General features: G+C 45.4%; 3 protein-coding genes across 4 annotated transcripts; 2 read left to right on the top strand and 1 right to left on the bottom strand.

Moving 5' to 3' along the window:
* The first annotated feature begins 1,063 nt into the window (after positions 1–1,063).
* On the top strand, positions 1,064–3,650 carry asb14b (ankyrin repeat and SOCS box containing 14b). The gene is made up of 9 exons (XM_076741887.1): positions 1,064–1,188; positions 1,280–1,332; positions 1,425–1,556; positions 1,643–1,801; positions 1,895–2,140; positions 2,282–2,450; positions 2,548–3,082; positions 3,211–3,364; positions 3,472–3,650. Exons 1-9 carry the CDS (start codon positions 1,064–1,066, stop codon positions 3,648–3,650), a joined length of 1,752 nt encoding a protein of 583 aa, XP_076598002.1.
* An 847-nt stretch (positions 3,651–4,497) lies between these two features.
* On the top strand, positions 4,498–17,590 carry tasorb (transcription activation suppressor b). Of its 2 annotated transcripts, none has more exons than XM_076741197.1 (23): positions 4,498–4,893; positions 6,495–6,640; positions 6,750–6,842; positions 6,929–7,001; positions 7,889–7,980; positions 8,073–8,207; positions 8,308–8,432; positions 8,536–8,567; positions 8,906–9,011; positions 9,217–9,320; positions 9,550–9,659; positions 10,055–10,127; positions 10,249–10,323; positions 10,537–11,373; positions 11,847–12,157; positions 12,264–12,366; positions 12,463–13,322; positions 13,871–13,993; positions 14,742–14,901; positions 15,002–15,110; positions 15,239–15,417; positions 15,598–15,732; positions 15,892–17,590. In XM_076741197.1, exons 1-23 carry the CDS (start codon positions 4,605–4,607, stop codon positions 17,130–17,132), a joined length of 5,511 nt encoding a protein of 1,836 aa, XP_076597312.1. In that variant the 5' UTR covers positions 4,498–4,604; the 3' UTR covers positions 17,133–17,590. The 2 variants fall into 2 exon arrangements, with proteins under 2 accessions (XP_076597312.1, XP_076597313.1); XM_076741198.1 differs by having other exon boundaries at positions 4,509–4,893; positions 15,895–17,590.
* Positions 17,591–20,354: 2,764 nt separating this feature from the next.
* Positions 20,355–26,507, bottom strand: LOC143326548 (amphoterin-induced protein 3). Its single transcript, XM_076740159.1, has 2 exons — positions 26,089–26,507; positions 20,355–25,523 (listed from the first exon to the last, which is right to left on the bottom strand). Exon 2 carries the CDS (start codon positions 25,479–25,481, stop codon positions 24,099–24,101), a length of 1,383 nt encoding a protein of 460 aa, XP_076596274.1. The 5' UTR covers positions 25,482–25,523; positions 26,089–26,507; the 3' UTR covers positions 20,355–24,098.
* Between the last annotated feature and the right edge of the window lie 1,235 nt (positions 26,508–27,742).

The raw sequence follows: 27,742 nt of genomic DNA, 5'->3' as shown, positions 1-27,742 counted from the left end.
TGAATAAAAGGTGGAAAAAATGAACTTGATATATGCCATATTGACATTTATACATACAATCACATTTGAAAATAATCCCAGCATCAGTATTTAAGATACAAAATCATAACATTAATTGTATTGTTTGCACAAGATCAAGCTTAAATCTAATGAAATCCAAAAGTCTGGTCTATTTTTATGGTGGGTGCTAATAACAAAATCATCCTGCTGTGTGTTTTTAAATAATAGCTTCTGTCATGAGTTCATGTGCATATGAGCTGAATGTCGGCAGTTGTTGCGGTGCTCAGTGGGTCAAAGCTAGGTACTGCCTGTGAAGACCCCGTGATCTGATATTTATAGTGGGAGAGGTATAAATAGCTGCAGCGTGTGTGGGGGTACTGAGAAGCCTACTGGTTTTACAGTTTTAAAAACCAGCGAAGACACAGCCATTTGACTCAAGGTAAACACCGCACAATAAATAAGGCTTCTGAAGGAAAACTAGACTGATCAGTGTGGATCTTGCAGTACAGACAGCCTGTTGGACTTGATGGTTTGTAGCTGTTGAATTTCTAGGTTGTGTTGTTGAATATTCGGGTCATTGAATAGCACTTGTGATACTGTTAAAACTGTCTTGTTGTGGTTTTATGTAAGGCATTTCCTACATTAATCTTTAAGAAATGCTACCATCAGACATTTGTGCCAGAGGAATCTCCATGCAGTTGCTCTGTCCATGCAGAAGAAGAAATATTGAAAATTTTCTGCAGGTGATCTGCTCTCAAAGGGCCTACATTAAGAGCTGCAGGGCAAAAAAAGAAATAGAATTCCTCACTGAAATCATTAGATTAGATTTGCTGCCTTGAATGCATTTTAGTGTCACTAAACTCATTTTGATTTCTAATTCAACAACAGGCCGAGTGAACTATTCCTCGCTTAGGTACGCTGTGCTGTAGTCCACAATTCCCTGCTGGTACTCAGGGCTGCAAGTGGTGTGCAAGTTCTCAGGTAGCAGATTTAATGATCTTGTTTACCTTATGGCTTTTTCCCAAAGCAACCCCTTGTGCACTGACCTTGTCAGGACTAACAGATGAACACGCAGACAGAAGATGACTTTTATCAGTCGGAGGACGACTTGGATGAGGATGAAGCGACGCAATATATAATTGAACAAAGTCTGATTCAATATAGAAAGCTCAAAGGATTGAATCCAAGGTTAAACTCTCACTGCACACTATTAAATATCTATTTCTCTGCATAGTGTATATCTCTTGATCCTCTGAATCCTTTTTATTTCTTTTCAAAGTGATCTGAAACCCAGCGAAGACCCAGATGAGATTTTTAAAGCAATCAAGGAGGGTAAGATGACTTCATTTTTTTTAACCAGTCGAAGCTGATGCAGGTTACTGTTAACCTTTACAGATATTCTGATAGAATGTCTTCACGTTTAGGTGATGAACATGCGCTGAACAGAATGCTCATGCAACCAGAGATTCTGTCCAGAGTTGATGAACGAGGATGGATCCCGCTGCATGAGGCCGCAGTGCAAGAGAACAGAAGGATACTCGAAATTATCTTCTCAGGTAGTGAGGTTATTAAAAGGACGGATCTAATGTTTGAGTCTTTTTAAATTCTGCTGTGTTGGTTAGCTGTTGTGGTTGGGTTCCAGCATCACCCCCAGGTGCAGCCCATTGTCGTACTCTGAAAGGTGAGACGCCGCTGTTTCTGTCTGTGGTTCATGGACGCAGAGAGACCACCACATTCCTGTTACAGAATGGCTGTAGCCCGGACCTCCAGAACGATGAGCAGGATTCTCCCTTAGTGGCCGGTATCTGACACTGAATGCAAAATGCACCTCATTTTACAGCCATCAAGACATTTGCTCATTTTGTCATTCGTTTTCTCTCCCCCCTACTTTCAGCTATTCTGAATGACCAGTATGACGTGGCCACACTGTTGCTTCGCTACAATGCCAACGTAGACCAAGCAGGACCTCTAAACAGGACAGCTCTACATGATTCTGCCTTTTTAGGCCTGGAGAACTTTGTCTATCTGCTCCTAGAGTCCGGTGCCAACCCGAATGCATGTGACATCAAAAAGAAAACCCCTCTGGCTCTGGCTGCGCAGAATGGACATCTGAATGTGGTGGAGGTCCTGTTACAGAAAGGTATATGAGATAAGGTGATTCAAGCTCCACTGTGGATTTCAAAGCGGTGCATGACTTCACTTTGTGAGCTATCTGAAAATAAAGGTGCAGTAGTCGAGGAAACACAAACCAATTTGTTTTCAATCTGTATTCATTTTGTAGGAGCCCATGTGTGGTGTGAATCAGAGTCAGGCACTGTCTTGTTTGATGCAGCAGCATCAGGAAACCCTGACATCATCGCCTTGCTGCTGGACCATGGAGCAGATCCCAATGTACCTCTTTACAGTGGACACCTGCCAATTCACCGTGTGGCCTACCATGGACACATACTGTGAGGACCATCTTTGTCACAGCCTCCAGCGTTTCCACTTTTGCAAATCGAGTTTGAACCGCTGTCATGTTCTTAAATGAGGACTCCTCTTTGACAGGGCACTGGAGCGGCTCATCCCTGTGACGAAGCTCGACGCTGTAAAGGAAAGCGGGATGAGTCCTCTCCATTCTGCAGCCGCTGGGGGGCATGCCCGTTGTGTGGAGACCCTGCTCAAAGCCGGCTATGATCCAAACTTCATGCTGCACCCAAGGGTGCGCCGCAGCTATGATGATGAGCGCAGGTCTGCCCTCTTTTTTGCTGTGTCCAACAATGATCTTCAGTGCACCCGCTTGCTGTTAGAGGCTGGGGCCATGGTGAACCAGGATCCTATCAACTGTTCGCAGGTGGCTCTTAGACAGGGCAACTATGAACTGATCAACACATTGCTGAAGGCTGGGGCAAATGTAAACTACTACTCCCGTATCAACAGCACTCACTTCCCCTCAGCACTGCAGCACGCCTTGAAAGATGAGGTCATGCTGAGAATGATTCTCAACCATGGATATGATGTTAAGCGTTGCTTCGACTGTCCCTATGGTGACAGTTCCCATGACTACGCTGCTTGGACGACCTCAATCATTAAAGACATGGTGGTGAGGCAAAGCTTGTCTGAGAGAAAAATGGTGTAAAGTATGAATGAATTCCACAGGGGTTGCAGTGGAGAAACAATTTATTTAAAGCTTTTGCTGTGATCACTGCATGTGTCTCTGTCTCCTTCTAGTTCTGTGAGGTGATAACAGTGGCCTGGCTTCGGCACTTATCGGCTCAGGTGGTGCTCATCATGCTCGACTACACCGACCACGTCTCCTTCTGCACCAAACTGAAGGATGCCCTGGAGGAGCAGAAACAGTGGCCAGAAATCTGTCACATTCAAAGTGAGAACTGCCAAGATCCTGCTTTAGTTATTTTTCACCTGTCAGCAAAAAGTGCAGTGAAGACTTTCTGTGCATCCATTGACTTCTCTGATCTTATTTACGCTCAGGAAATGCACGGAGCCTAAAGCACCTGTGCCGGTTGCGGATAAGAGAGCATCTCACTCGCCTGCGCTTGAGAGGCCAAGTTTTCATCAACTTCCTTCCTCTTCCTCCCAGGCTGAAAGATTACCTTCGCTACAAAGAGTTTGATGTCTACAGCAGGGGCAGCATGGTTAACCCACAGTGAAAACACATTCACAATTGCGACCGATACCACTGTATCACCTCAGTTTGCCTTGATGCTGTGTGTTTCGGAAAGTACTTATAGTTTTAGAAGTACATGGTTTATGTACTGTCATGTCTTGAAATATTATTTGTACTGTATGTACTTTTGAGTTTTCATGTCAATGTCATGCAAAAGATTTACTTTGTTACAGTAAATGGATCATAGAGAAACATATTGAAAAAAGGAAATAATGTATTTTTGGTATTATTATTATTATTTCACACTCAGAACTTACTGTCATTAGAGAACTCAATTTTATAACGTGAATACATAAAATTTCAATAAAGCATACAACCAGTATCCAGTCAAAACTTTTACCTTATAACATCTAAAACTGTTCATTTCTGTCATCCTTCTCCTGAGATTAAGGATCTGTTTCTTTGTCACCACCTGGTGGTAGGCTGAAATATTACAAGCGTGAGATTGTTAAATAAGTTACATTAACCCACAAGGTCTACAGCATGTGTATATCAGTAGTAATTTACTAGCCATTTCAGTGTGTGGGGTGAAAGGTCATATAAAATGTAAAAGCTTGTTTAAATGTGTAAGTTTGTTTAATTATATAAGTATTTATGTCCAATGGGGCATTCCGGGCTTGATAATATAATATGCATTTCGCTGCATCCTACAGCTTATTCTTGTTGTGTATTGTTAAATGTGTGCACTATTTTCCCCACTGTGTTCACTGATGTGTCCAATCACTTCATCAATTGTCGCAGTACATCTATTCACCGCTGGGGGGCGCGGATTTTCTCGTATGTAAACATAGTGACGGCAGCGTTTTGCAGTGGTGGAGAAGAACGTGTACGTCATTTTCACAATGGCGGAGGCTGGGTGAGGAGGAGAGTGTGTGTGTGAAGCGGCGCCGTAATCGTTAGTGCTACATTGCCCGTATTACGTGCACGGTGCCCGAAAATGGCCCTGAACCCCAACGCGGTGGGGAAAAGGAACTCAGAATGTACCGAGACGGACGATCTCCAGCCGGAGGGTGGCGAACCCCCGAAGAATTCAGCCGCCACCTCGGCCACAGCCAACCAAAATGGCGATCAGCCTGGATGTGGAGACAGTGTAACGTTAATGCCCGAACAAGAAGCCCCTGAGCGGCGGAGGAACGTGCAGGCGGACGCCCGGAGCTTTAGCAGTTCTCCCTTGCCAGGCCAGAGGCCGAATTTTCAAATCCCGAGGAAGATAAGAGAACGGAAAGGTGGTGCCATATCGCTGCAATTTTCAACAATTTTGATTATTCTGCTGCTGCATGTTGCTAGCCTGCTAGCTAGCTAGGTGGCTACTCTCGCTAGTTTAACGAGTTTTAACAAAATGTGAACCGGCATTGTAGGTTTAAATGGAGTCAGCGTCGTCCGATGTGAGCACACGGATTGTCTTGATTGATGCAGCGTGAGTTGTTTTAGCAGACATGGCTTTGGCAGCCCGGCTCAGGCATCCAAGTTCAGTGGTGTCCTGTGAGAAGCAGGCAGCCGACTTCCACAGTTCCAGCTCCCGTGAAGGCGCCTGGAAGCTGCACGTTGAGGAGCGCCCGTTTGAAAGCCCACCTTGTTTGCCTTCTTCACCTTTCCCCGGGACCGTAGTCTGATTGAGCAGTGCTGCCGGTGTCATGAGTGTGTTGCAGCCGTCACCTGACAACATGTGGATGTCTCATTGACCTCAGTGAAGGGCATGGATTCATCCACCCCACCCGTCTATTTAAAATGTTCTCACAGTCCCACGAGGCTTATAATAAAATCCAAGTAGGGCTGCCCACCCCCTTTGTCCCAGCGTGATGTCACTGGTATTTCAGAGCATCCCATTTACACCTCACCTCAATATTCCTCAGAGTACAGTGCTCCCCATGCTCCCCATCATGTGTCAGAAAGGTGATAGCATCCTGAGCAAAGTGGCAGGTGGAAAGTGGTTGTTTAAGACCTCGATGTGATACATCGGCTATTTGTATATATGCAAAATGAAGATGGAGTTCCTGGACTTAACTTTTTGAGCCTCTTATAAGCAGCCGTGCTTGCAGTATTTGGTCTCCCTCAGCAGGTTGCACATGTACTGTAGAAAAAGTCTCATCACCACAGTTGGAAACTTAGTTGCGAGACAGACTTGGCCGTGTTTGCATCCCATTGGCGTGTCCCCAGTCTTTGACGCTCATTACTTGTTAGCCCACAGCTTCAGGGTGTTGATGCTCCATGCAGAGCGGCCTGCAGACAGTTAGAGGGGGTTCCACTTCTTTGCATGTGTTTGGATTGACATAATAAACCTCATGTGGGTGCAGACGGCTGCTGTCACCCGTACACAGGTTTTTGTTGATGTGAGAGATTCCATGTTATTGTTGTTGACCAGCTGTGGTCACTGCTGCTGCTGCTGCGTCTCTCCAGTCCTAACAACTCCCAATGCACATTTCAGTTACCTGTGGCTGGCTTTCGCACACGATACATAAGCTCAGTGTGGGGGTGCTGCTGGTTCAGTGCAACCCCACTGAGCTGTACTAAACACACTCAAACAGTTGTTGCCTGCAAGCACCCAGTTCACATCACTTCATCCTGTTTGTAATTTTATCAGAGGGTGTGTGGCGTGATTATTGAACTGAAGTGTAAACACAGGACACGTGTATCCTCTTCCTGTGTAAGATATAAGCATATACTTTAGACACATATTCACCCGTGTTGACCTGTAGCTGAGAGAAGAGGATGGCTGTTTGATGATGTGATTGTTGTTTGACTTACACTTCTGCTCCTCTGCACATGCACTCAGGTCTCTGCTTGCAGACGCTATATGCTAACCCACTCATTCACTGTGTGTGTGCAGGCCTGTACCAGTTTCTGCCCCCTGACAGCCGGGAGTTTGAGGACCTCGCGAAGATCATCTCGTCCTTTTACTTGGACTCGTCATCACGAGGAAGCTTCTCCTACAGCAAGGCCAGGCTCATACGCAATGAGCTGCTGGAGAAGGAGGTTGGTCATCGCCTTCAGAGGCACACGTTCGACCGGAGCCGTGCATGTAAGAGACGGTGAGGTTCAGACTGCTGTGTCTCATTTGCCATCTCCTCCCTTTGTGTGCCAGTTCATTGAGAAACGGAGAGAGATGAAGCAGGACGGGCGGACCGAACAAGAACTTACAGAGTCGTACTGCTTCCTTTATCCCGACAAATCCAAGGTATTGATGGACAAGTTAGAAAGCAGGATGCTTTTTTGTTGTCTTAAACATGTTTCTGAGCATTATGTCTTCTCTTGTGTGCCCAGCTCCAGTGGATCTGTGAAAAGGGTCTGTCTGTGGGACACTCCAGGATAACAACACTAGGAAATCCATCAGTGGGTGAGTTGCTGTTGAGTTTAAAGGAAACTATGTTGTCGTGGATGGATTGATGGTTTTTGGATTACTGCTGTCAGAATGTTTTGAGGTTGGGCAGAGCAATTAATCACATTTTCATTCCCAATTACAATTTTGGCTTCCTGCGATTCTGAAAACAAGATAGCCAAGATAAAACGATTGTTTTGCTGCTCTCGTTTCATACATCCAGCACACCCTTTTCCTTTACGGCGGTGCGCTCTCGCCCCTCCCTGAAAGCTCAAACTCACTCTCAGCCAGGCTGCGCCACGTTCAGTTCAGCTCACCGCAATCAAGTGCGTCGTTGTTGGAGAAAATCTGGTCAAGCCAGTCACTGCTTTGGGTCTGACGTGCGTCTGTCTGTACTGTTAGCGTAGCGGCACTCGGAGGGGCCAGAAAGGACGAGAGAGTTGCATTTCAGCAGTCCCCTCTCACATTGTGTATACCACATAAAAGCAATACTGTAATACCCATCATATATCGAATACGTCTTTATGTCATTTATCTCCATATTTACCAGAATGATTGTGATTCTCAGTTGTGGCCTGTTTGGAGGGTTGAAAGCTCAGTTAGTTTTGTTTTCTGATGGATTTCATTTTGACTTCTTTCACTTTATTATTTGGCATGTGAGGATGTTTGATCAGCATTTTGACCTGACGACGTTACAGCTGCAGACAGCTAATTCATGCTGGGAATGGCTCTAATATCACCACTGACCACCCACTCAAGGAGTGAATGTTTTGTCTGGTGTTTTTCTGAAAATATCGACAAGTCATTGGCATGATTTTCCTGGTTTGAGTGTAAATATGATCCTTAAATGCATTTAACTGAAGTGTGATTGTGATTCTTCTAATTCAGTCATTTTGTCATTGTAGGTGTTTATCTCTCCAAATATTCTGATTTGTTACAAATCAATCCCCTTGAAGTGGGCTCGTCTGGCGACATGATCGTTTTTAAAGTTATGAGGGTATGTGCTGCCGTTCTCTTTCCATTCTGTGATGTTGAAAGATTTCTTGTCCTCGCGGGACTTCAAGCTCACCAGCTTGTTTTGTTTCTCAGGGCCGAATAAAGCACATCCATGAGAACATGCCTAAGAATGCGATAGAGCCTTCGCCCAAGTTTGACGGTCACATGTCCAAAAGTGTCAACAGGGTTTCGTCTCTGCTATCTTACAGAGCTTTTGAGCTCACGCAGGTAAATGCTGCTTCTTTTTCCTTTACTGATTGTACGTATTTTGTCATCCTAGTTGAGCAGATTTTGTAAGTTTCTCTGTGTGTTTCTTGTCGCCTTTTAGCAATATTTTTTCGAGTTTGCATTTGATGAGATCAAGGCACGGCCCAGGCACGTGTGCCCCTACGCTGTGGTTTCCTTTCAGTACAAAGGCAAGGAGGCTGCAGCAACTCCTATGACTGCACACAGGTACGTATTCCTGCAGGAAATTGTGCAGTTCAGCGTGTGTTTTTCAGGTTGGTAGAGGTTTGCAAGACATGTTTGACGAGCTTTGTGTTTCTCTCTCTAACAGGTTTAACACTATTCCCCCTGAAGGAAGTAGAGGTAAAATATTTCATTCTGGCATATTTGTTATGTATGTAATGAAGCAAATATGTGTGTTGTGCTGAATTAGTGTTGTGTGTGTAAACTGGCATACGTACAGTATGAAGGCCATTTCGCATGAGGAGCAGAAAACGACTTCTTTAACTAAGCCGAGCTTCAGCATTTTGATTGACATGCCCTCTGCTAGTCAGTTACAGAAGAGTGCTTTTTAAGGGCTGCACCTCCAAAATGATCCAAATTCATTTCAGGGACAAACCAGCAGCTCTGAGAAGTTATGAGATCTGCTTTGTCTTTGTATTGTGTCTGACCTTTGACCTGTGCTGTTGACGCCGTTGAAGGGAAGAGCTGCTACACTGTGTGGAGTGGTCCGCTGGTGAACAAAGGCCAGGAGTTATTCCCAATCTGTTTACGATCCTCCTCGCGCCCCTACCTTCCTTTCAAACTGTGAGTAGACCTTTGGCCTCTTGTATTGTTCTGTGCATCATCCTTTTCTTGTTAATCATTAAAGACGCTTTTTGCTGAACTTTGACACTGCACGCGTCTTTTGGGTGAGAAGAATTAGAATTCACCTGTGCGATATACAGACAGTAGTCTTCCTTGTTTTTGCTCTGATTTGCTCTTCGATGAATCTCCCTGTGTGCCCGTGCAGGCCTGAGAAGCTGGAGATGAATCAGGGCATGCAGCTGGAGCAGGTGAAGCGAAAGATTCCCTCTGTGCTCTTTTCTTGGGACACCTACAGCATATCGCGGGAAGGTCAGTTCCGACCACACATGTCTGTCTCAAAATTGAATGATGGAAAAATGCCCCGGGGATGTCGGCGGTAATGCATTATGTGAAATCCAATTTCTAAAGCTATTCCAAATGCATACGCTGCATCGCGTGTTACAGAAAGTGTGGTCTCTCTAAATCAATGCAAGTTATAAGCAAAGTGTTTGCATTATGGGCCCGCTTTGTATTCCAATTTGCTTTTCTTTGTCCGCAGTGATGAAGTGTGGGATGTCCTGCAGCCTTTTTGAGGTGGTGGATGGAAAAGGCAAACCCACCAGCGGCAGCTTGGCAGCGCTGGTCAACAAACTGGAGAGGGACAGGATGGTGAGTCATGCTGTAGCTGTTACCTACCTGGTTCTCATGCTCGAAAATCCCCAAAAGATACTGAATCAGTTCGCTGAATCACACTGCGTCAACAAAATAAACTCGATGCTGAACTGAATTCAAAGATTCGGGGTGTCCAGGTCACACAAAAATCCTTCTTGTTTCAAAACCTGAGAAAGGAAAAGAATAATATTCAGGTTTGACATGCAGCGTTGCAGTTATGCATCATCATTTGACGCAATTATGGTAATTTAAATTCCATAAATAGTTATTTTGCTTTTATTCTGTTGGATAAGTGCAAGCCCGTCCAGCAACAGACTGACATTATGATTGCTCATGTTGTTCGAAATGACGCCCTGGTGGTTCTGACTGCGGTGTCAACTCTCCTTATTCAGGTGCTGGTGAAGTCCTTGTTTGACAGGGGCTTTCTCTTCCTGCTGTCCTCAGCTCAGATGGTGGAGTCCAAAGGTGCCAGAATGCTTTCTTCTCTCCTCTCATAATTCTCTGTTGTGTCAGTTGAACACCTACTTGTTCCCTCGGGTGATGAGGGTTCAGCTTTAAAAAAAAAAAGTTGCTGTTTGTTTTCTAGAGCGGCGGGGGCGGGTGGAGAAGAACCTGCAAGCATTATTCATCTTTCAGGAGTCAAGGATGGTTGTCAAGTATTGTAAGTACTATTCACTATGTATCCATCTCTTTTTCTGACTGGTTCCCAGTGATAGCATCTGCCCAAAGCATCTGCTCCCAACTGGAACGTTTTAGTAGCGTGTTTTGTTTCCATGTTATAATTGTGGCTCCTGTTTTGGCTCTTGTCTCTAAGGACATTAATAGTGCAGATAGACTTCTTTTATACGACACTGACATGCGTTCTCCATCATAGCATCAAGACTGTTCGAGCTAGAGCCGCTGATGGTGGAGCCCCAGCCAGCTATCCTGTCCTCCATGGAGCCCTTCATCCCTGCTCTGCACTACGCCTTGTTCAAGTTGCGCCCCAACCCAGGCAAGGACCTGAGCTCTGGGGTGGAGCGTCAGGCCACCGATTACCTTACACGCATGGATTCAGGCACGGTGCGGCCGTTCGTTCTGCCCGACTACAAATATAATGTGGACGATAGGAACAGCCCACTGCCAGTGCCCAGGCCCAAATTTAACATGGACTCTGTGTTGCGCTCTTACATCCACAACCCCGCCAACTACATTTTACCACTGAACAAGGCGAAGGAAATCATTGAAAGAATACGGAACCCCGCACCCGTACCCACACCTGCTCCGGCCCCAGTGGAATACAGCCCCGTTTCTGACTGGGGTGGCTCGGACAGGGGCTCAGATAGGGCAGAGAGACCCTCAGAAAGACTGCCCCAGGAAAGGCAACCTCAAGAAAGGCCAGCACAGGAGAAGCCACCCACAGACAGCAGCAGACGGCGGACAGGGCTGGCCCACTCGAACGGGGCCCAGTCGCAGCACAAGTCCCACGGTGAGTCCCAGCCTCAGAGGTTACGGCTGTCTCAGAACGAGTATGATGAAGACAAGATGAAACAGCTGCTTAAGCTGATCCAGCTCCATAAGAAAGCACTAGTGAAGGATCCTGGGAAGGAAAGGGGAGAGGACGGGGCTTGGGATGGCAACAGTCTGAAGAGGAAGTTTGAGGGCGATGACAGAGGGGACATGAACAAACACCAACGCACAGATCCGCTGAGCAACGGGGAGCCCAGTAGAGGTGAGGGGGCTGCGGCTGTTTGTGTCGCTCGACTCATATGGTGTCATTTAATTTCTGTTTTTTGAGAATTTCCACCTGCTGCCTGCAAAGTCAATCCCTCTGAAAGAATGAATATTAGATTTGTTTCACAACACAGTCTGGTCACCTCTTGGTAATTGCATTGCTGCATTCACAAACAGCCAGGATGTCAGCTTACATCAAAATTAAATTACTTTATTTACATCTTTAAAACCCTCTCACGTCAAAATTCATGTATGTTTGCTGCAGTGTCAGATAGCCGTTTGTAGTCCTGTGTTCCAAAGCAACCATCGCTATCACAGTTGTTGAGAGCTAGGTTTTTCTCATGTTCTAGTGCAATTAAGGTAGTTTCAGTCTCCAGCTGAAATGATATTTGAACTTGAAAGGGTAATGCATACCCTTCTTCACATTCCCCAGATACTGCACATCAAATCTTTGATTATATGTCCTGCTAGGAGCCCAGACAGATGAGATCGGGGATGAGGGTGGACACAGTGACAATCTGACAGCAGTGATGGAAAGCATGGGCATCTATGACACTGACCTGAGGGCTCGTGGCAGCGCCAATGCCTCAGCAGTGAACGAGACTCAGCGCCTTCTCAAGATCCTCCTGGCTACTCTGAACAAAGCTGTGGCTCAGGGTTCAGTGCCTGTGCAGTCAAACCACGGCGAACCATCGGCGGGTGCGGGGAGGGTGGAAGCTGCCTTCCCTGACCCAGATCTTAGGAAACAAAATGAGCCAGCATCACAAACGAACTACACAGAGGTGAGATGTCAACAGCTGACTCCAGGGTTGTTATATTGGAATATTTTACCATGCATTAAATGTGGTTGTAGACCTAAAAATAACTACCGGCGTTTCCTCTCTTTAGGAGGACATGGACTGCAGCCCTGGCAGTCCACTGAGTGCAGGCTCGCCACCAGAGCAAGCTCACACCTCAGACAACCCGACCTGGGTTAACCCTGCCAATGAAGGTATCTCAGAGCAGTCGGTACACACAGGCCTCTCCCTTGGAGGCATCTTTAGATCTGGGCATCACTGTGACAGGTTTCCTGTCTGTTTTCCTCCAGACAAAGCACAGCCTATTCCTGAGCCAAAGCCCGAGGTGGAACCAGAGCCAGAGCCGGTACCGGAGGCCGTGACGGCGACAGACAGCCACCCAGAGCCCAAGACGCCTGCAGCCGTGGAAGTAAAAAAGGTGGCTGCACCGCCCACGGTACCAGTCGTAGAGGAAGTTCCCTTCAGGCCCTCCATCAGCCTGGACACTATACTCAACCAGGAAATCCACAGTCTTACCTCTGACATTAAAAACATCATGCAGACTCACCACATCTGCTATGCATCGCAGCTACCCCCACGGCTGCCTCCACACCACTGTTGGCTGCCCAACAGCTGCTTCTCAGACTTTGTCGTACCCTACGTCTCCCCCGTCCCCATTCAGGGGCATGTCAAAGCACTGTGTGAGAAGATGGACAAGTTGATCCCATCCCCACCTGCTCCCTCCAAGGTCACTTCACCACCCCCCCCAGTGACAACATCTAATCTTACATCACCATCCCCCACCCCCACCCAGGCTTCCAAAACTAAAGCAGAGCCCTCCCTGTCGAAGAGCACCACCTCCTCACAGGGTGGTAAAATGGTCGCCGTCAAAGAGACGGCATCCGCTAAGGCTAAAACAGAAGGCCTGTCGACAGAGTTGGGGGTGGAAATCTATTCTCCCTCTCAAGTCACATCTGACTCTCCGGAGCACTCAGGCCATGCTTCTGGGAGTGGGTCCGGCCTGCTGGCTGGAAGCCTCATCGGTCAGCTGAAGCCGGAGGTTTTCAGCAGCCTGGTGGAGATTTTTAAGGACGTCACCAAGAATACAGTAAAATTCTACATCTACTCCGGGGACGAGGGGGAGGAGAGCACCGTCTGCAAGGAGATCAAGGTACAGCACAAGGCTCGAGCGAGGTTAAACTGTAAACTGTTTTTACTCAGTAGTAAAATGGCAGAAAATCATGAAAAGTAGTCCTTTAGAGCGACATTTGGATGCCGCGTCCATCTAAGTACAAAATCCTCACGTTCGAGAAGCTAGAAGTGGTGATTTTATTTGATATTACCTAAACTTGAACTGGATTATCAAAATCAATTTTCCGTGAATCATTTAATCAAATCATTTCAGCGCCGCTTCAAAGTGGTATTATTACTTCTGGTTTCCCAAAGTTGCGCATCCATTTTCTGTCACGGTCTTCCTCTGCAGACTTAATTTAAATCGCTGTTATTTTTACGGGAGCCAAAGAGCCTCCATGCTCAAAATACAGATGCACTGTGGGAATGTGAAAGGCTACACTTGCTCCTCTTTGTCACTTTGTGTTCATGTCTCACTGCTCGGCTCTTTCTCTGTCTGTCCGTCAGTCAGTACTTCTGCGTGTAAGAGGGAAGGACATGTTCATCTGTCTGTCTCTAACAATCATGTCTCTCCTGTCCGTCACAAAGGAGTACTTGAAAAGTCTTGGCAACAGCGAGTGCAGCCCGCAGACGTTCCTTGAAAACAGCGGCAGTTTAGATAAGCTTCTCATCATCATTCAGAATGAGGACATCGCAGCGCACGTGCACAAGGTACGATCCTCCGTTCACCTTCTTCATCTCACCAGTTTGTTCTTCAGACGAGTCTGCACCTGCTCATCCAGACAGTGATCAAACAGAAATAATGGCATCCTAATGGAGTTTATACATCTGCTGCAGAGTGTTGTTTTTTTATCAGAATGCTGAGATGATTTATTTTAAATTAATGGGTTATTTGCACATTGTATTAAAATATATATATTTTCAGTATTTTCTGAAAACATGTTACAAACTTGATGGCGAAATAAGTTGGGATGCTGTGATCATTAGCGAAGCCTTTTTTGACGTACGCTCAACTGAAAGTAGTACTAAGACAAAATTTAATGTTTTAACTCAACAACTTCATTGATTTTTGTAAATATTCTGAACCTAATGCAGCAACTTGTTTCAAACAAGTTGGGACAGGAGCAACTTAAGACTGGGAAAGTTGTGGAATGCTCCAAAAACACCTGTTTGGAACATTCCACAGGTAAACAGGTTCATTGGTAAAAGGTGATAGTATCATGATTGGGTATGAAAGGTGCATCCTGGAAAGGCTCAGACATTCGCAAGCGAGGATGGAGCGAGGTTCACCACTTTTTGAACCAATGATCACATTCGGTTTTTATTTACATTTTACACAGCAGCCCAACCTTTTTGGAACCAGGGTTGTCCCTTTTTTTTATTTGACCAACGTTTTAATAAAGAAAGTAATAGCAGAACTCCATGTTATAAAGAAAAATCGAATATTTTCACCTTGCAGATCCCGGCTCTGGTGTCTTTGAAGAAGTTGCCCTCAGTGAGCTTCGCTGGAGTCGACTCTCTGGACGATGTCAAGAACCACACTTACAATGAGCTGTTTGTGTCTGGAGGCTTCATGGTGTCTGATGAGTTTGTCCTCAACCCTGACCTTATCACGCAGGGTAAGTTGTACTCTTCTGTGTGGGAGCCGTGCGAGTTCATGGAAATATCAGCTGGGCTGTATTTGATGCAGAGCTTGTGTTGCTTTCTTTGTTTTTCCAGATCGTTTGCAGGGGCTGCTGAAGTTCTTGGAGGAGCAGAGCACCCCTGAACACCCCTGGCAGTGGAAGGTGCACTGCAAGTCCCAGAAGAAGCTTAAAGAACTGGGGAGGTCAGTATTGAGCCGAAGCTTAGTCAAAATACTTCAAACCAAACCAAAGTGATCTTTAGCATCTGGACTTGAGCTGTGAATAAACATCTCGACACTTATGTGGATCTGCTTTTGATGATCTCTTAAAGGTTAAACACCAACGCCATGGGGCTCCTGAACCTTCTCACAGCCTATCAGAAGAAGCACCTAGTGGAGTTCCTCCCTTATCACGAGTGCGACACGCAGTCTCGCCAGGCTCCTGACCTGGAGTGCCTGATCAAACTCCAAGCTCAGCACACGCAACAGCGGCACCTTATCTTCCTCACAGGTATTGTCATCAAATTTCAGGTCCCTCTCTGTCAGCTTTGAGGCGTTGTGTGAGACGTATTTTCCTTTATGTCTTCACATTGAATAAATTATATACATTAATTGAATGATATAAAAAAGTATTACTCTAGTTTTTCCTGTTTGAAATGTTTGTTGAATTTAGCTTGTTGTGTTTCTACAGAGAGGCCATTCGAGATGTTCCTACAGTACTCCAGAAATGGAATAGTGATTGGGAGCATCGACGATGTTATGAGCGGTTTCCACAGTCTGATTGGCTCCATCAATCAGAACGAGCTTCCAACGCCGCCCTCTACTGGTGGGTAGCATCACCAGCAGGACTGAACACCAAAACACTTTGGATTTCGCTGCATGTTACCGTTAACTTCTGTTAAAGCATCTGTAACACTCTTGTTTGATCATATCTCCCTCTCCACTTTTCCATTCCTTTCTCTCTCGCCCTGTCCTGCTCTCCCAGTAGTGAATGATGAGTGTGTGGAAGAGGAGGACATGTCATTAGACTCTGACGATGGTGAGACACCCACCATATCGGACCCCTCAGAGCAGAACCAGGAAATTGTGGAGGGGAAGCCTCCACTGCCGCCTCCACCGGAGACAGATGAGTTTCGTCCCCCGCTCCCAGACCACCAAGCCACCCCTGAGAGAACGCCAACGCTGTCTGACTACAGTTCTCTTAAAACAGCCATCTCTCAGTTCAAAGCCACCAACCAGATGGGTATAGGCTCTTCAGACATTGGCAGCTTGTCGCCAGGAAGTTTTCCTGTGAATCCCCACCAAAGCTTCCTGTGTCCTTCAGCCTCGTGGTCATCTTACACTGGCTCTTCTAGCTATGCGGCCTCTCCGGCCTATCCTGCTTCGCCCTGCAGTGGCACGCAAGAACAGGAATACCGCCCCCCAGTCACAGCCTCTGCCACAGTCCCAACCCCCCCTGTCATGGCCACACCAGGACCTCTAGCCAACCTGGCTTCCCTCCCCTTGGAGGTCAAACCTCCCCCTCCGCCTCACCTCATGATGCTGGGTCACACATATGGTTCGGACTCTGGAGGAGCTGGGGCTGCTGGGAACTCTCCACTCACCACCTCCCTCCCCTACACAGACCATAATGACTCAGCCCAGCCAAGTTACATGGCAGGCATTCCTCAGAATGCTAGTGGGACCCCCATGAAACCCGACAGGACACTCAGTGGACCTGGGGAGGGTGTATGGGGAACAGCACGGACCACTCCTTGTGAGACTGTTAGCAGCCAGGGTGTTGTCACATCCGGCCCAATGGACCCAAGTGGGCTTCCTAAGCCTGGGGAGACCCTCGGAGGCAGCACCCCTGGTAATCAGGGGGGCAGGACTCAGGTGAATAGCACTGACAACCTTGGTGCGACTGTGGGCATTCCTGCAGTGGCCACCAGGGGGGGCCCAGTAATCAGACCTAAGATGCCTCCACATCCAATGTGTGGTGTGGGCTATGGTAGTATAGGTGGCATCCGTGGACAGATGGATCATGGGCCTATGCGGGGTGGGATGGGTCCTGGTTCTTTAGGGAGCTATCGAGGAAGAGGAGTCCCCCCAGTAGGACTTTGGCCTCGGCCAGGACGAGGACATGATCGGGGGGGCGGGCCCTGCTCTTGGGGTTACCCAGGTGGTGGTAGGCCACAGGATTACTACTCGGACTATTCATACTCTCACAATTATGCCCCTGAATAGACAATCAACTTGAGCTAAGGGGCAACACAAACGCCATACTCCAGAGACTATGAGAGCTGGCTGAATGTATATATTTCCTTGTCAAACACATTGATTTAAATCAGTAAATGAGGATCCTGGTTTTCTACATTAATAAAAATTGATACAGGCAGTGCCGAGTGTCCTACTGTCGTGTAAACTGTATGTACACTCTTTCCATGTGAGCTATTTGAGACCCTGTTCAAACCACTATATTTATATTTGCCAACAAATGTTGATGGCCTTCCAGCTTCTCGGAGTTTATCATGTTAGTTCTGTTTGTCCGGTTTTGAAATGGTTTGTGAACAAGGGGAAAGGCTGATATTTTTTTAAGGAAAAAAAAACTAGTGAATAATATTTCACTTTTGCTGTTGGTTTTCTTTTTTATTTTACATATTTGGTTGTCCTAAATTCTATTAAAATAAAACATTTCAAATCTTGTTTGTGTGACCAGTTTGATGACGGTGTCAAGCAAACCATTAAAAATATAAATCACAGCTATTTTACTGTCGTCTCACTCCAGCTCCGTAATTCATTCAGCTACCTGCAATTTGTATGTGCTCTATGTTGGTGGATAATTTAACCTTCAAATAGCAGTACACAAAGTGTGATAATGGAAAACATGCCCAGAGCAAAATGATGCAAATAAAATATTCTCACATGAATCAACAGGTCAGATTCCTATGAGCAACTAAAGGTGTACTGCTGGTGAACAAGTATATTAAATACGAGCCTTGTAATACTATGAAAAGATATATTTTTGACCATGACAAAAGGCACTGGGCACTGCAGTAGAAATCAGTTAAATCTATTTTCTCCAACAGGGTAAGCTGTGTGTGGGGAGCAGTTTGGAGGAAATTCAGCACTTAAAATGCTTTTGAGACTCCATGCTGAGTGCCAGTGGCCCCTCCGCTGCACCGCCGCCGAAACAATCATTAGGAGGGTTGATGTCCTCTCTGTGTGGGTCTATTGTTTCATTAACTCGGTGGAATATCAGCTGGAGAGGAACACCAGAGGGCGCCCATTTCCTCTCAATGTGGAAAATAGGGTAACGCTTTATCTCCAGAGCCCCATTTCGGTTGTGCAATAGACATGCCATGTCACAGAAATACTGAGCGAGGTGTTTTTTCTTACGGCATCCTAGTCCACACGATCACATGTACACTGTGAATACCCACACAACTACAGCTTCAAGCCACTCAGATGAATTTCAGGGTACATAACTGAGTGAGCTGTACAGATTTTTAAAGGTACAACACAATGAGAAATGATAAACTGAATATACAACAAACTGAGAGTCAGACAAAAGCGCATCCTTTAACAAATAAAAAGTAATTTTCAGAAATATCACTGTGTTGTCTCTGTTGTATTTAATCAAGGAGTACTTAGTGATTACCTTTCCGTCTAATGAGTGGAAGGCATATACAGTCGTCCCTTAAAATAGATCTGTATAAACTGATTTTGGCCAGTTGGGGGCAGCAGATACAAGCTGTAACCACAGCATTGACATATCACCCTTTAAGTTGGTGGGCCGAGCCTGTTAGCATCTGTTTGGCTGTTCAAACATCCAGCTGATGACTGAGGAACATTGGTTTGAAGTGGTGTTCACCTAATAAATGTAAGTCCAGTCCTCACTATCTGTTTAGCTCTGTTTTATTATCCACGTACTCTTTTGCTCCTTAGCAGCTAAGTTCTCCACCATGTTCACCAGCTAACTAAGCTAGTTGCTAAGCTAGTTGCTAACTTTGTTTGCTATCTGGTGCTGGGCAGGTAGCTTACTGTGGGTTTATCAGAGCTTTATTGCTGATAACAGCAGACTGAGCTGGAGGCTGGTGAGAGTAGAGAGAGTGAATCAAAACATTTATGCTCTGTTAAGACTATTAAAGAAAAAACAATGAGCTCCAAGAGCAAGAAAAGCTGCAAAGAGCTGCAGGGAAGCACCAGGCTGGGTGACCATGCCTGGGCTCAGCACTGTGAGTAGGGGTGGAAAGTTGTAGCGGCACAGAGTTGTAGTAGTAAAAGTATATTTATTCAAGTACTTGCACTTTGTCCAGTTTTGAGACACTTGTAACTTTACTTGTGTATTTCTGTCCAGTGCTGCCATATTTTAGTTTAACTCCTCTACATTTGTTTTACAGTCACTTTTCAGATTCATTTTATTTAACAACACAATAAGATGTTCCCCCCTTAAACTTCTCACACGGTTGCATTTAGATCCCTGCTTTAGAAAAACAGCAAAATTTGCAGAAAAGTCCAAGAAGTTACTTTAAACTTGCGTAGCAGAGCTTTTCTTTTTTGTACTTTTTCTGTGTACTTTTGTTTTTTTTACTAACCCATTAATCATGTCCGGACACACCAGATATGTTTGATGGGCCAGACCAGAGCCACTGGATTAAGAGTAAAGTAGTTAAAACAACCGCCTGTACCAGTAAAATGTTGCTCGTGCATTGATGCATCAGTATTAACAATATTAATCACACTCACAGTTGCCACTTTGCTGCAGACTGCTGACAGGCTGCTAATACTTCAGTGCTTTTACTTAAGTAGGATTTTAAATGAAGGGAATGTCGGTAGTTTAGCAGGTATTTGGTCGTAAACTGCAGTGTTGGACACATTGCAGTTTTGACCTGATGGTAGCACTAGAGGAAAAGTTAAAGCATCAGCATAGTTCATATATTTCTTCCTGAGGGGAAACAGGGATGTTTGCACCAATTTTCACAGCAATCCTTCTAACAGCTGTTGACATTTCACTCAAAAATGTGAACCTCAAGGTGGTGCTAGAGGGAACAGTCAGGGGATGAGCAAAGTTATACGGATTCATAAACGAGGAACGACGAATGTCTTCACCGAATTGTGTGTCAGTTCGTCCAGCAGTTGTCAGGATGTTTGACCAGAAGTCATAAATGTCAACCTGCTGCTGCCGCGACAGGAAAAGTCAGGGGATCACCAAAGTCGGTCAATTCCGTCCTCTGGGGACCATGAATGTCTGTACAAAATGTCATGGCAATCCATCCCATAGTTTCTGGACCAAAGTTGTGGACTGGCTGACGTTGCCTCCCTGGAGTCTGTTGCTAGTGTGGCAAAATAGCACCATAAAGTACACGACTGAGTATCACTGACACTGAAGGTGCTAAAGGTAGGGTACCTACAGGACACTGTCTCTCATAGTAAAGGTCTTTTTTAATGGAAATAACAAAGCCATATTTCATCAGAGTTCTTTTAGTGGACAAGTGTGACAGATAATAACAAGGGAAACACCATCACCACATGATACAATAAAAGCTGGCAGGAGAAATAGCACAAGCTGAACACAGAGGAAGAGTAAAAAGACAAGAGGATGTTGTAGAAAAGTGGTCATGAGCAATAGTATAACACTTAAAATACTTTGAGTCATTGTGCTTGTCAGATCTTATAATATCCAGCTAAATCCACCTCACCGAAGCACATAAGGGCCCCAGAGACACTGCCTCTAACGCTGAATGGCTTAGGTCATGGTATATCACTGCATATGCACCTTGTTTGTTTGCAGTGATCTATGCGTTTGATTAATGAGGCGTTCATGTTCAATGTGTCCCGCAGTGACCTGACTGAGACCAGAATCCTGTCTGACGCGTCGGGCGTCCAGCTGTTTCACGCCGCTTTGAAAACAGAACACGGCCTGCCTTCATATTCAGTGCGGAGGTATGATAAACAGCCTGTTGTCTGGTGCACGGCAGTCCACATTTATTTTAGTCTTTTTTGGGAGGCGACCAGCCTACCTCCTAAAAAAAGATTCACAGCATAGTACAGCCGGTGGGTGGACCGTCCCGAAACCAGTGTTGTGTGTGTTTCTCGAGCACATATTCCAAGTAAAGTGTCCAATTAGAATGCAATGAGGGTTTCTGTCGATTCGGCGGCATCGGGCCTGTGTATGTGGGCGTCGCAGCATATGAAAGATGTGTATGTATCTGCCACAGCTGGATGCCTCCACTTCAGCCTGATGACTGTTTTGACAGTTCAGTAATGGCCCCCGTTGACAGTCAAGGCAGCCCTCCACGAGTGAAAGCAATTCAACTTCTGCTATTCAGAGCAAAACTCCCCTTTCACAGTAATTAGATTCTTGAATAAGATGATTTTGAATCCCTCGGAGCTCAGCCGAACTAGGGAAAACAATTAATCTGGAAAGGGAAGTGCATGCTTTAATTGAAGCCTGATGGAGTGTTTTGCTTTGGAGAAGGACATCTTTTAAAGCATCAAGAGTTCCTGCATTTACATCTGGGCAATTTGTCAGTGCCGTTCAGAATAATTTGCAAAAACGCCGACCCATACATGCCTTTCTGTGTCGCCTGTAAATTCTTATGGTTTATTTAAAGTGTAATTATTGGACCATCTACTTATGTGAACAAATGAGACGGGGATTATTGGAGCACTCCTGATTTAGAAAGCTAAATCTGTGTGCTTATTACATCCTCATGTGTCAAATGAGCAGGAATGTGTGACAATTTGATAGAGCAAAATTATCATTTATGGAGAGCTTTTTATAACTCTTTTTTCTTTTTTTTTTCCCAAAATGCACTGCTGAGGCCTCCCATTATCGGTAAAGTACTTGCTGTCACAAGGTTAAAATAAAATGCTGGATACCAAATGCATCGGGATGCCAACTTCACTCATTTCACCTCTGACATGCTGCCTACACTGAGGTTGATTTCGGAAATCAGCAGCGTGCTTACATAACCAGGGTCACCTGTGGCCCCTCTGTGAAATAGAAAGCCCTTAATAAAATGCTCACATCCTGTCCTCTATGTTTTAACCTGTCTGCTAATCATATCAGAAACAATAAATCCCAACCCAGCTGTGTGTGCTGTGTCAGAGAGCGGAACCAGATTAGAGGGATTTAAAAACACTAAAATTGACAAAGCACCTGGTTTTTATCCTCGTGGTAATCTCCTAAAACCTAACCCCAACTCATCACACCGTGTAATGTCTCTAGTATGCGTCTCAGCAAAACAACGGGTCTGATACAAGATGTTACATCACACGGGCACATGGCGGTATGTTGTGTAATCTTTGTTCAGGAATTTAAACGTTGCTTACCGTCGTGAAAACCTTTGAAACTTTGCTAAATAGAACAAGTCAGTAGCGGTGTGATTAAACAGAGTGGTGCATCACAATACAGTGTGCGCTTAGTCTAATGGATTTTTGCTTAATCCCTGAGAGTTTAATAGTGATGAAACTGTCAAAGAGCTACTCTGTCCCAGTTTCATGCACGGCTGCCCATTTGATTTTAGATTTCCACCTTTTTTTTTTGTCTGTGAATTGACATTCAACTTGCACAACAATATTAGTCTCCTCGGGCTTGAAAGGAGTCAAGCTTTAATTAAAGATTTAGAAATAATCAAACGCCCCTCCTCTAGCGATATGCTCTCCTTTGTGAGATACGCGGTTACTGACAACTTCTCTTTGACATTATATGAAGGATTACATCTAATCCTATTCAATCTCCACGCAGTCTGTAGTCCCACCCAGTGTTTTCCTTAAGATTAGTCTGCAATCTCACAACCTTATGGATGCGTGGACTTAAAGAAATTGATTTGTTTCTTTTGAGGATACTGTTTGTCTCATCAGGTTTTAAATATCCCTTCATCCCCGACCACCCATATGCTCTCTTTGGTCTTTCGTGTCTTCCACTTGGTGTTCCATGCACTCTTTCATGGCAGTGCGTGCAAGTCCTTCCTCAGCATCTTCTTTCATCTGTGGTGTTGCAATGTGTAATTCTGTCATTTTAGTTGTTACACTGAATTTTAAAAAAACAAAGCTATACAAAGTAATGCCCCCCTCAGGGTTTGCATCAGAGCTGCTTGAAGTATTTGTCACTTCAGTTCAAATTTCGTGGTTGTGTTTGTTCCGCAGTATTCAAAGTGCTGTGCTATGTTTGATCAAAGAGATGCTGCCTTTGAAGAGCGGTCCAGTTGCTATTTGGTTTAGGTTTGTTGACACTTCTGATTTCTGTACTTCACTATTTGCCAGATAAACTGAGCACAGATAGAGAGTCATTGTTTCTCGCTGCCAGATTAATGCAACAGGTTTATGTGAGATATGTTTATGTATGATGGATCACTGCAGGATGCGCCTCTGTTTCCTGGTAGATAAGAGTTTAAATGTTTGCTGAAAGCTATGGCATCTGCACAAAAACATTCATTGCTTTTCTTGCTGTATCTTAAATCCCCCTTTTTCATACAATGGTAGTGGATGTGCTAAAATTGCCTTTTAAACTGAAACTATATCAGCAGAGCAGGCAACTGATCTACAGTAATGGGACCAAATCTTTTATTAGGAGCACAGGGAACAGACATTTTCAGGTTCATGTTAAAGCTACATATTATAAGAGGGCTGTATATTTAAAGTTATCTTCAGCTGGTGCAGTGCAACTGTTTGTCTCTGCCATGCTCAATATGGAGCACCTCAACTCCAGTATGATGCACAGGCTGGATGTACTTCCTGCAGTCATAAACTTGCAGAGTGTTTTCAGGGCTTTTAATCCTTGTTAAACACTTTCTGTGAAAAGTGAGCCAAATTCATTCTCTGATCCTACAAGAAATATTCCCCCCCAGTACTACACACTGAGAAGTTATTAGCTGATTTTAGGGCTGATAATGACTCTACTGTGATTTAGCAATGTCAGTATACAGGGGGTAATAAACCAAAGTTGAAACTTTCATTTCGACTAGCGGGCCAGATGACAGAGAAGAGCCAAATTGGAACAGTAGATATTGCTTTTTTTTGTTCGGGACGCCTTTTAACTGCAGCTGGCAGTCAGGAGAGAGATATGATGTTCTTTTTTTCCTTTTACAACGTCAACACTCACTTCAGATTACATCTCGTATCTTATTCCTGAGTAAGGAGTTTTGCTTTGTCCACAGGTCTTTTGTTTCCAGCCCAATAAAGGAAAAGAGAAAATCTTGTTCAGCATCAACTTTCTGGTGTCCATTCTGTTCCTTCTTCACTTATCATCGGCTCCATGAATGCTACGTGCTTGTTCGCTTGGATTTTGTGCTGGTCTCGTGTAGAGGGGGAGAAAACAGAAGTTAGGGTGCTGGGGTCGTAGGTCGCGATGGGGATAACTGGAGGTTTGGGCTGTTTGCAGCAGCTGCAGCGACATGGAGTCAGGTAGAGGTACATGAGGATGATGACCATCGTCACCACACAGCCCAGCAATGTCGTGTAGCCGGTGTTGAATGACTCTGCTGCAGGCAGCAGCACCGTCACATTCACCTCACGCGTTGCATTCAGTGCCTGTTTAATATCCAGAGCTGTGCACACGTACAGACCTGAGTCATTGACCTTGGCTGCTTGGATCTCCAAGGTACCATTAGCAAACAGGCTAATTAGTGTGTCATTTATGCTGGTCTGGGTGATGTACCCCTTGCTGGGGGAGAGCCATGTAAATGAGAGGTCTGTGCTTCTCAGGGACGTTTGGCAGTCTAGACGCACTCTTTCTCCCTCTGAAACCAGCACGTTGGAGAGGTACACCGTGACTGGCTGCGAGACGGCTTTTTCCACCGTGCAGTTGTGGAAGAAACGGTTGTGTCGCAGGAACCGGATGGACGATCGTGGATCCCCGTAGATGCTGCAGGTGTGCTCATCCGTGAAGTCCTTCAGTGAGTCATAACCCCTCAGATCCCAATGCCAGAACACACTATACATGGAGCAGTCACAGATTAGAGAGTTGTTGTGGAGGTACAGCCCCCGCTGCACCAACCCGGGCAAAGCTTTCACATCCTCCCACGGCAGACGAGCCATACGATTGGACGAGAGGTCCAGCATGGTCAGGAAAGGATGACTGTGGTCTTGAATGGAGAAGAACGGGAAGTGTGTGATCTGGTTGAGGCTGAAGTAGGCCTTTTTTAAGCTGCTCAGACCGTTCAGTGTGCCGGACTCCACCTGTGCAATCTTATTGTCGAAGAGAAGGAGCTCCTCCAGCCTCCACAGCCCCTGGAAGTAGTGTTGCTCCACAACTTGGAGCTTGTTGGAAGACAAGTCAAGGAGCCTGAGGCCTGAAGCGTTGCGAAACACCCCATGAGCCAGGGAGCTGAGCTGGTTGTGGGCCATGCGGAGGTTTTCCAGTCTGGGCATCTTGTTGAAGCTGACCGGACCCAGCCAGGTCAGGTGGTTGTGGCTGAGGTCGAGGGTGACGGAGAAGGTGGGCAGGGACAGAGGTAGCTTGGCCAGACCACTGGAGCTACAGCTCACTGTGTCCGATACACAGAGGCACATGGAGGGACAGGTCTCCTCAGAGACATGAAGGAGACAGAGCAGCAGCAGGACAGGACCTGAATACAGTCCACAGGTCATGTTTCTGGAAGTCGGATCCCTCAAGGTTTCTAATCCCTCTGGCTGCCTGGTCAGATACGAATCAAATGAAAAACAGCATGATATATTAAACAGCAATTCTTTTTTGACCCACCTGCTGCTGTAAGCCTTTCAACAGACAAATAATATGACTGCAAGGTTAATGCCATACACGCACTCTCAGTATCTATGGCAGAGGATGAAAAATGGTACTAATATAGTAGCCACAAAACCTTTTGCCCCTGAAAAATCTCACAAATATTCATGTCAGACTATTGAGAGATGTGTCTGTGTATCCAGAAATAATACAACCATTTTATTTTTTTTAATGCAATAATCCTTATAGAGCTTAATTTTAAATTATTTTTCTCAGTTTTAATGGCATCTTGAAATGTTCCTGTTTTATATGACAAACAGTCCAGCACTTACAGATGTTCAGTTCACTATTACAAAAGAAGACAAAAACACATACAAGAGGCTAGAATGAGGGCATTTTGGCATTTGTTTTAGATTAATTTGATTCTGACTAATCAATTAATCAGGGAAACTTTTAAACGCATCACGAGAGTTTAGTGTTTAAAAGGCTTTCGCAAAGAGGGAGATAATTCACCTTAAAATGATATTCCTTCGCTGTTAGTGTCAGGTGACGTGCAGTCGAACATTATCAGAGATCAGTTCAAACAGATCTCCCGCTGCAGACTTGTAAGTCGGGATGAATTTGAAGGCAGAAAGGGGAAAAGTTCATAGCACTTCCAGACAACTGAGCAATTTGGCTCACTTAGTTAATCCCATTCTCGCCTCCAAAAAAAGAAAAAATAAATAAAAAAATTTCCGAATCACAAATCCAAAGTAAACTGCTTAACCACAACATGAGACTCCAACTTTCCTGTGCTTTTTGCATCCCATCAGTGAATCCCCAAAGCGCTGCTGTCTAATCCTTATCTCCTTCTCAGATCCTCCTCCCCAGGCGCTCGAGGAACAATGCTTCTCGCCCTTCTCCTCTGCCAAGTTTGAGGTCCCCCTACTGTCTTTCTCCTCGTCCCAAATGAGACTGTCGCTGAACAAACATCCTGCAGTGCTTTGCAGTGTATAGCAAACAGCACGGAGCTCACTTAATCTCCCACAATCCCCTCCTCCTTCTCTGTGTCATTTAGAGACCAGCCTCGTGTTTCCCTCTCTCATCATTAAGTAATGATGCTGGTGGCTGCCCTTCCCGCTCTCTGGCTTTCTTTCTCCCTCTCTCAATGATATCAGTTTCTCACAATATTCTATTAATATTATATTCCATTAAAATTTTAGTGTCTTGCTTACGAACAGATTAGTAGAACCGAGGAGCTTTCCTCATGAATATTACATGTGTTATCCGGTAACCTTTCACCAATAATCCCAGAGGACTGAAATTTAGCTATGCCGACTGTACTTTCTTCCTTCTTGTGGGTGTGTGTGTGTGTGTGTGTGTGTGTGTGTGTGTGTGTGTGAGAGTAAATCTGTCTGTCTTATCATTGTAAATACACTCGTTTTTGTGAGTTCTTGAAATTGGCAAATCCTGTCCGTCCTGCTTCATCTCTCTGCACTTTGTCAGCGTCTGTGTTTTGAAAGTCTTTCCCCTCTTACCTGTGCAGCCTCCTTACCTTGTCGTTTCTATTTCACTGGCTTTGACTGAATAGATGTTGCCTGCCCCCTGCCCCGCACACACACACACACCGACACACACTCTTTCACTTTAAGTGCCTTAATCAGTACATCCCCTCTCTTCGAGCCCCCCTTGCTCCATCCCTCCTTCCACTTGGCTGTGAGTTTGACTGGATATATGCTGTCCATGCTGCTTGGTCATGGTGGTCCTGACAGCTCTGATTTCTGTCACAGTGAATTAGCTTTGCCTCCCAGCAGCCACCTCCTCACTGCTACCCCCAACCCTCCACCCCCTCCCTATAAGTGCTTGGGGCTTTGACTGACTCCCACTCACTCACTCACTCACTGACTGCAGGGGCACGTAGCCGATTCCCCGTGGATTCAGGCGCGCTGGATGGGGTTCACTGCTGCGGAGTCCACGGGAAGATGGATGCAGGAAACTGAAGTGGAAAGTAAGGAGTAAGGAGATCAGCTTACAGTATTCCTCCTCAGTGTTTAAGAGTAGGATTAAGGATAAAGAAGAGCCACATTTTGATGTATTTATGTTGAAATGAGCAAGCTACCACCATCTTTGGCATCATGGCAGTACACACAATCCTGTCCCAAGGCTAGTCATCAGCTTGGCTGTAACA

This window comes from Chaetodon auriga, chromosome 10, assembly GCF_051107435.1.
Source record: "Chaetodon auriga isolate fChaAug3 chromosome 10, fChaAug3.hap1, whole genome shotgun sequence".
NCBI lineage: Eukaryota > Metazoa > Chordata > Actinopteri > Chaetodontiformes > Chaetodontidae > Chaetodon > Chaetodon auriga.
Note: the sequence above shows the minus strand (reverse complement) of the source record. Positions and strands in the feature narration are given on the sequence as shown.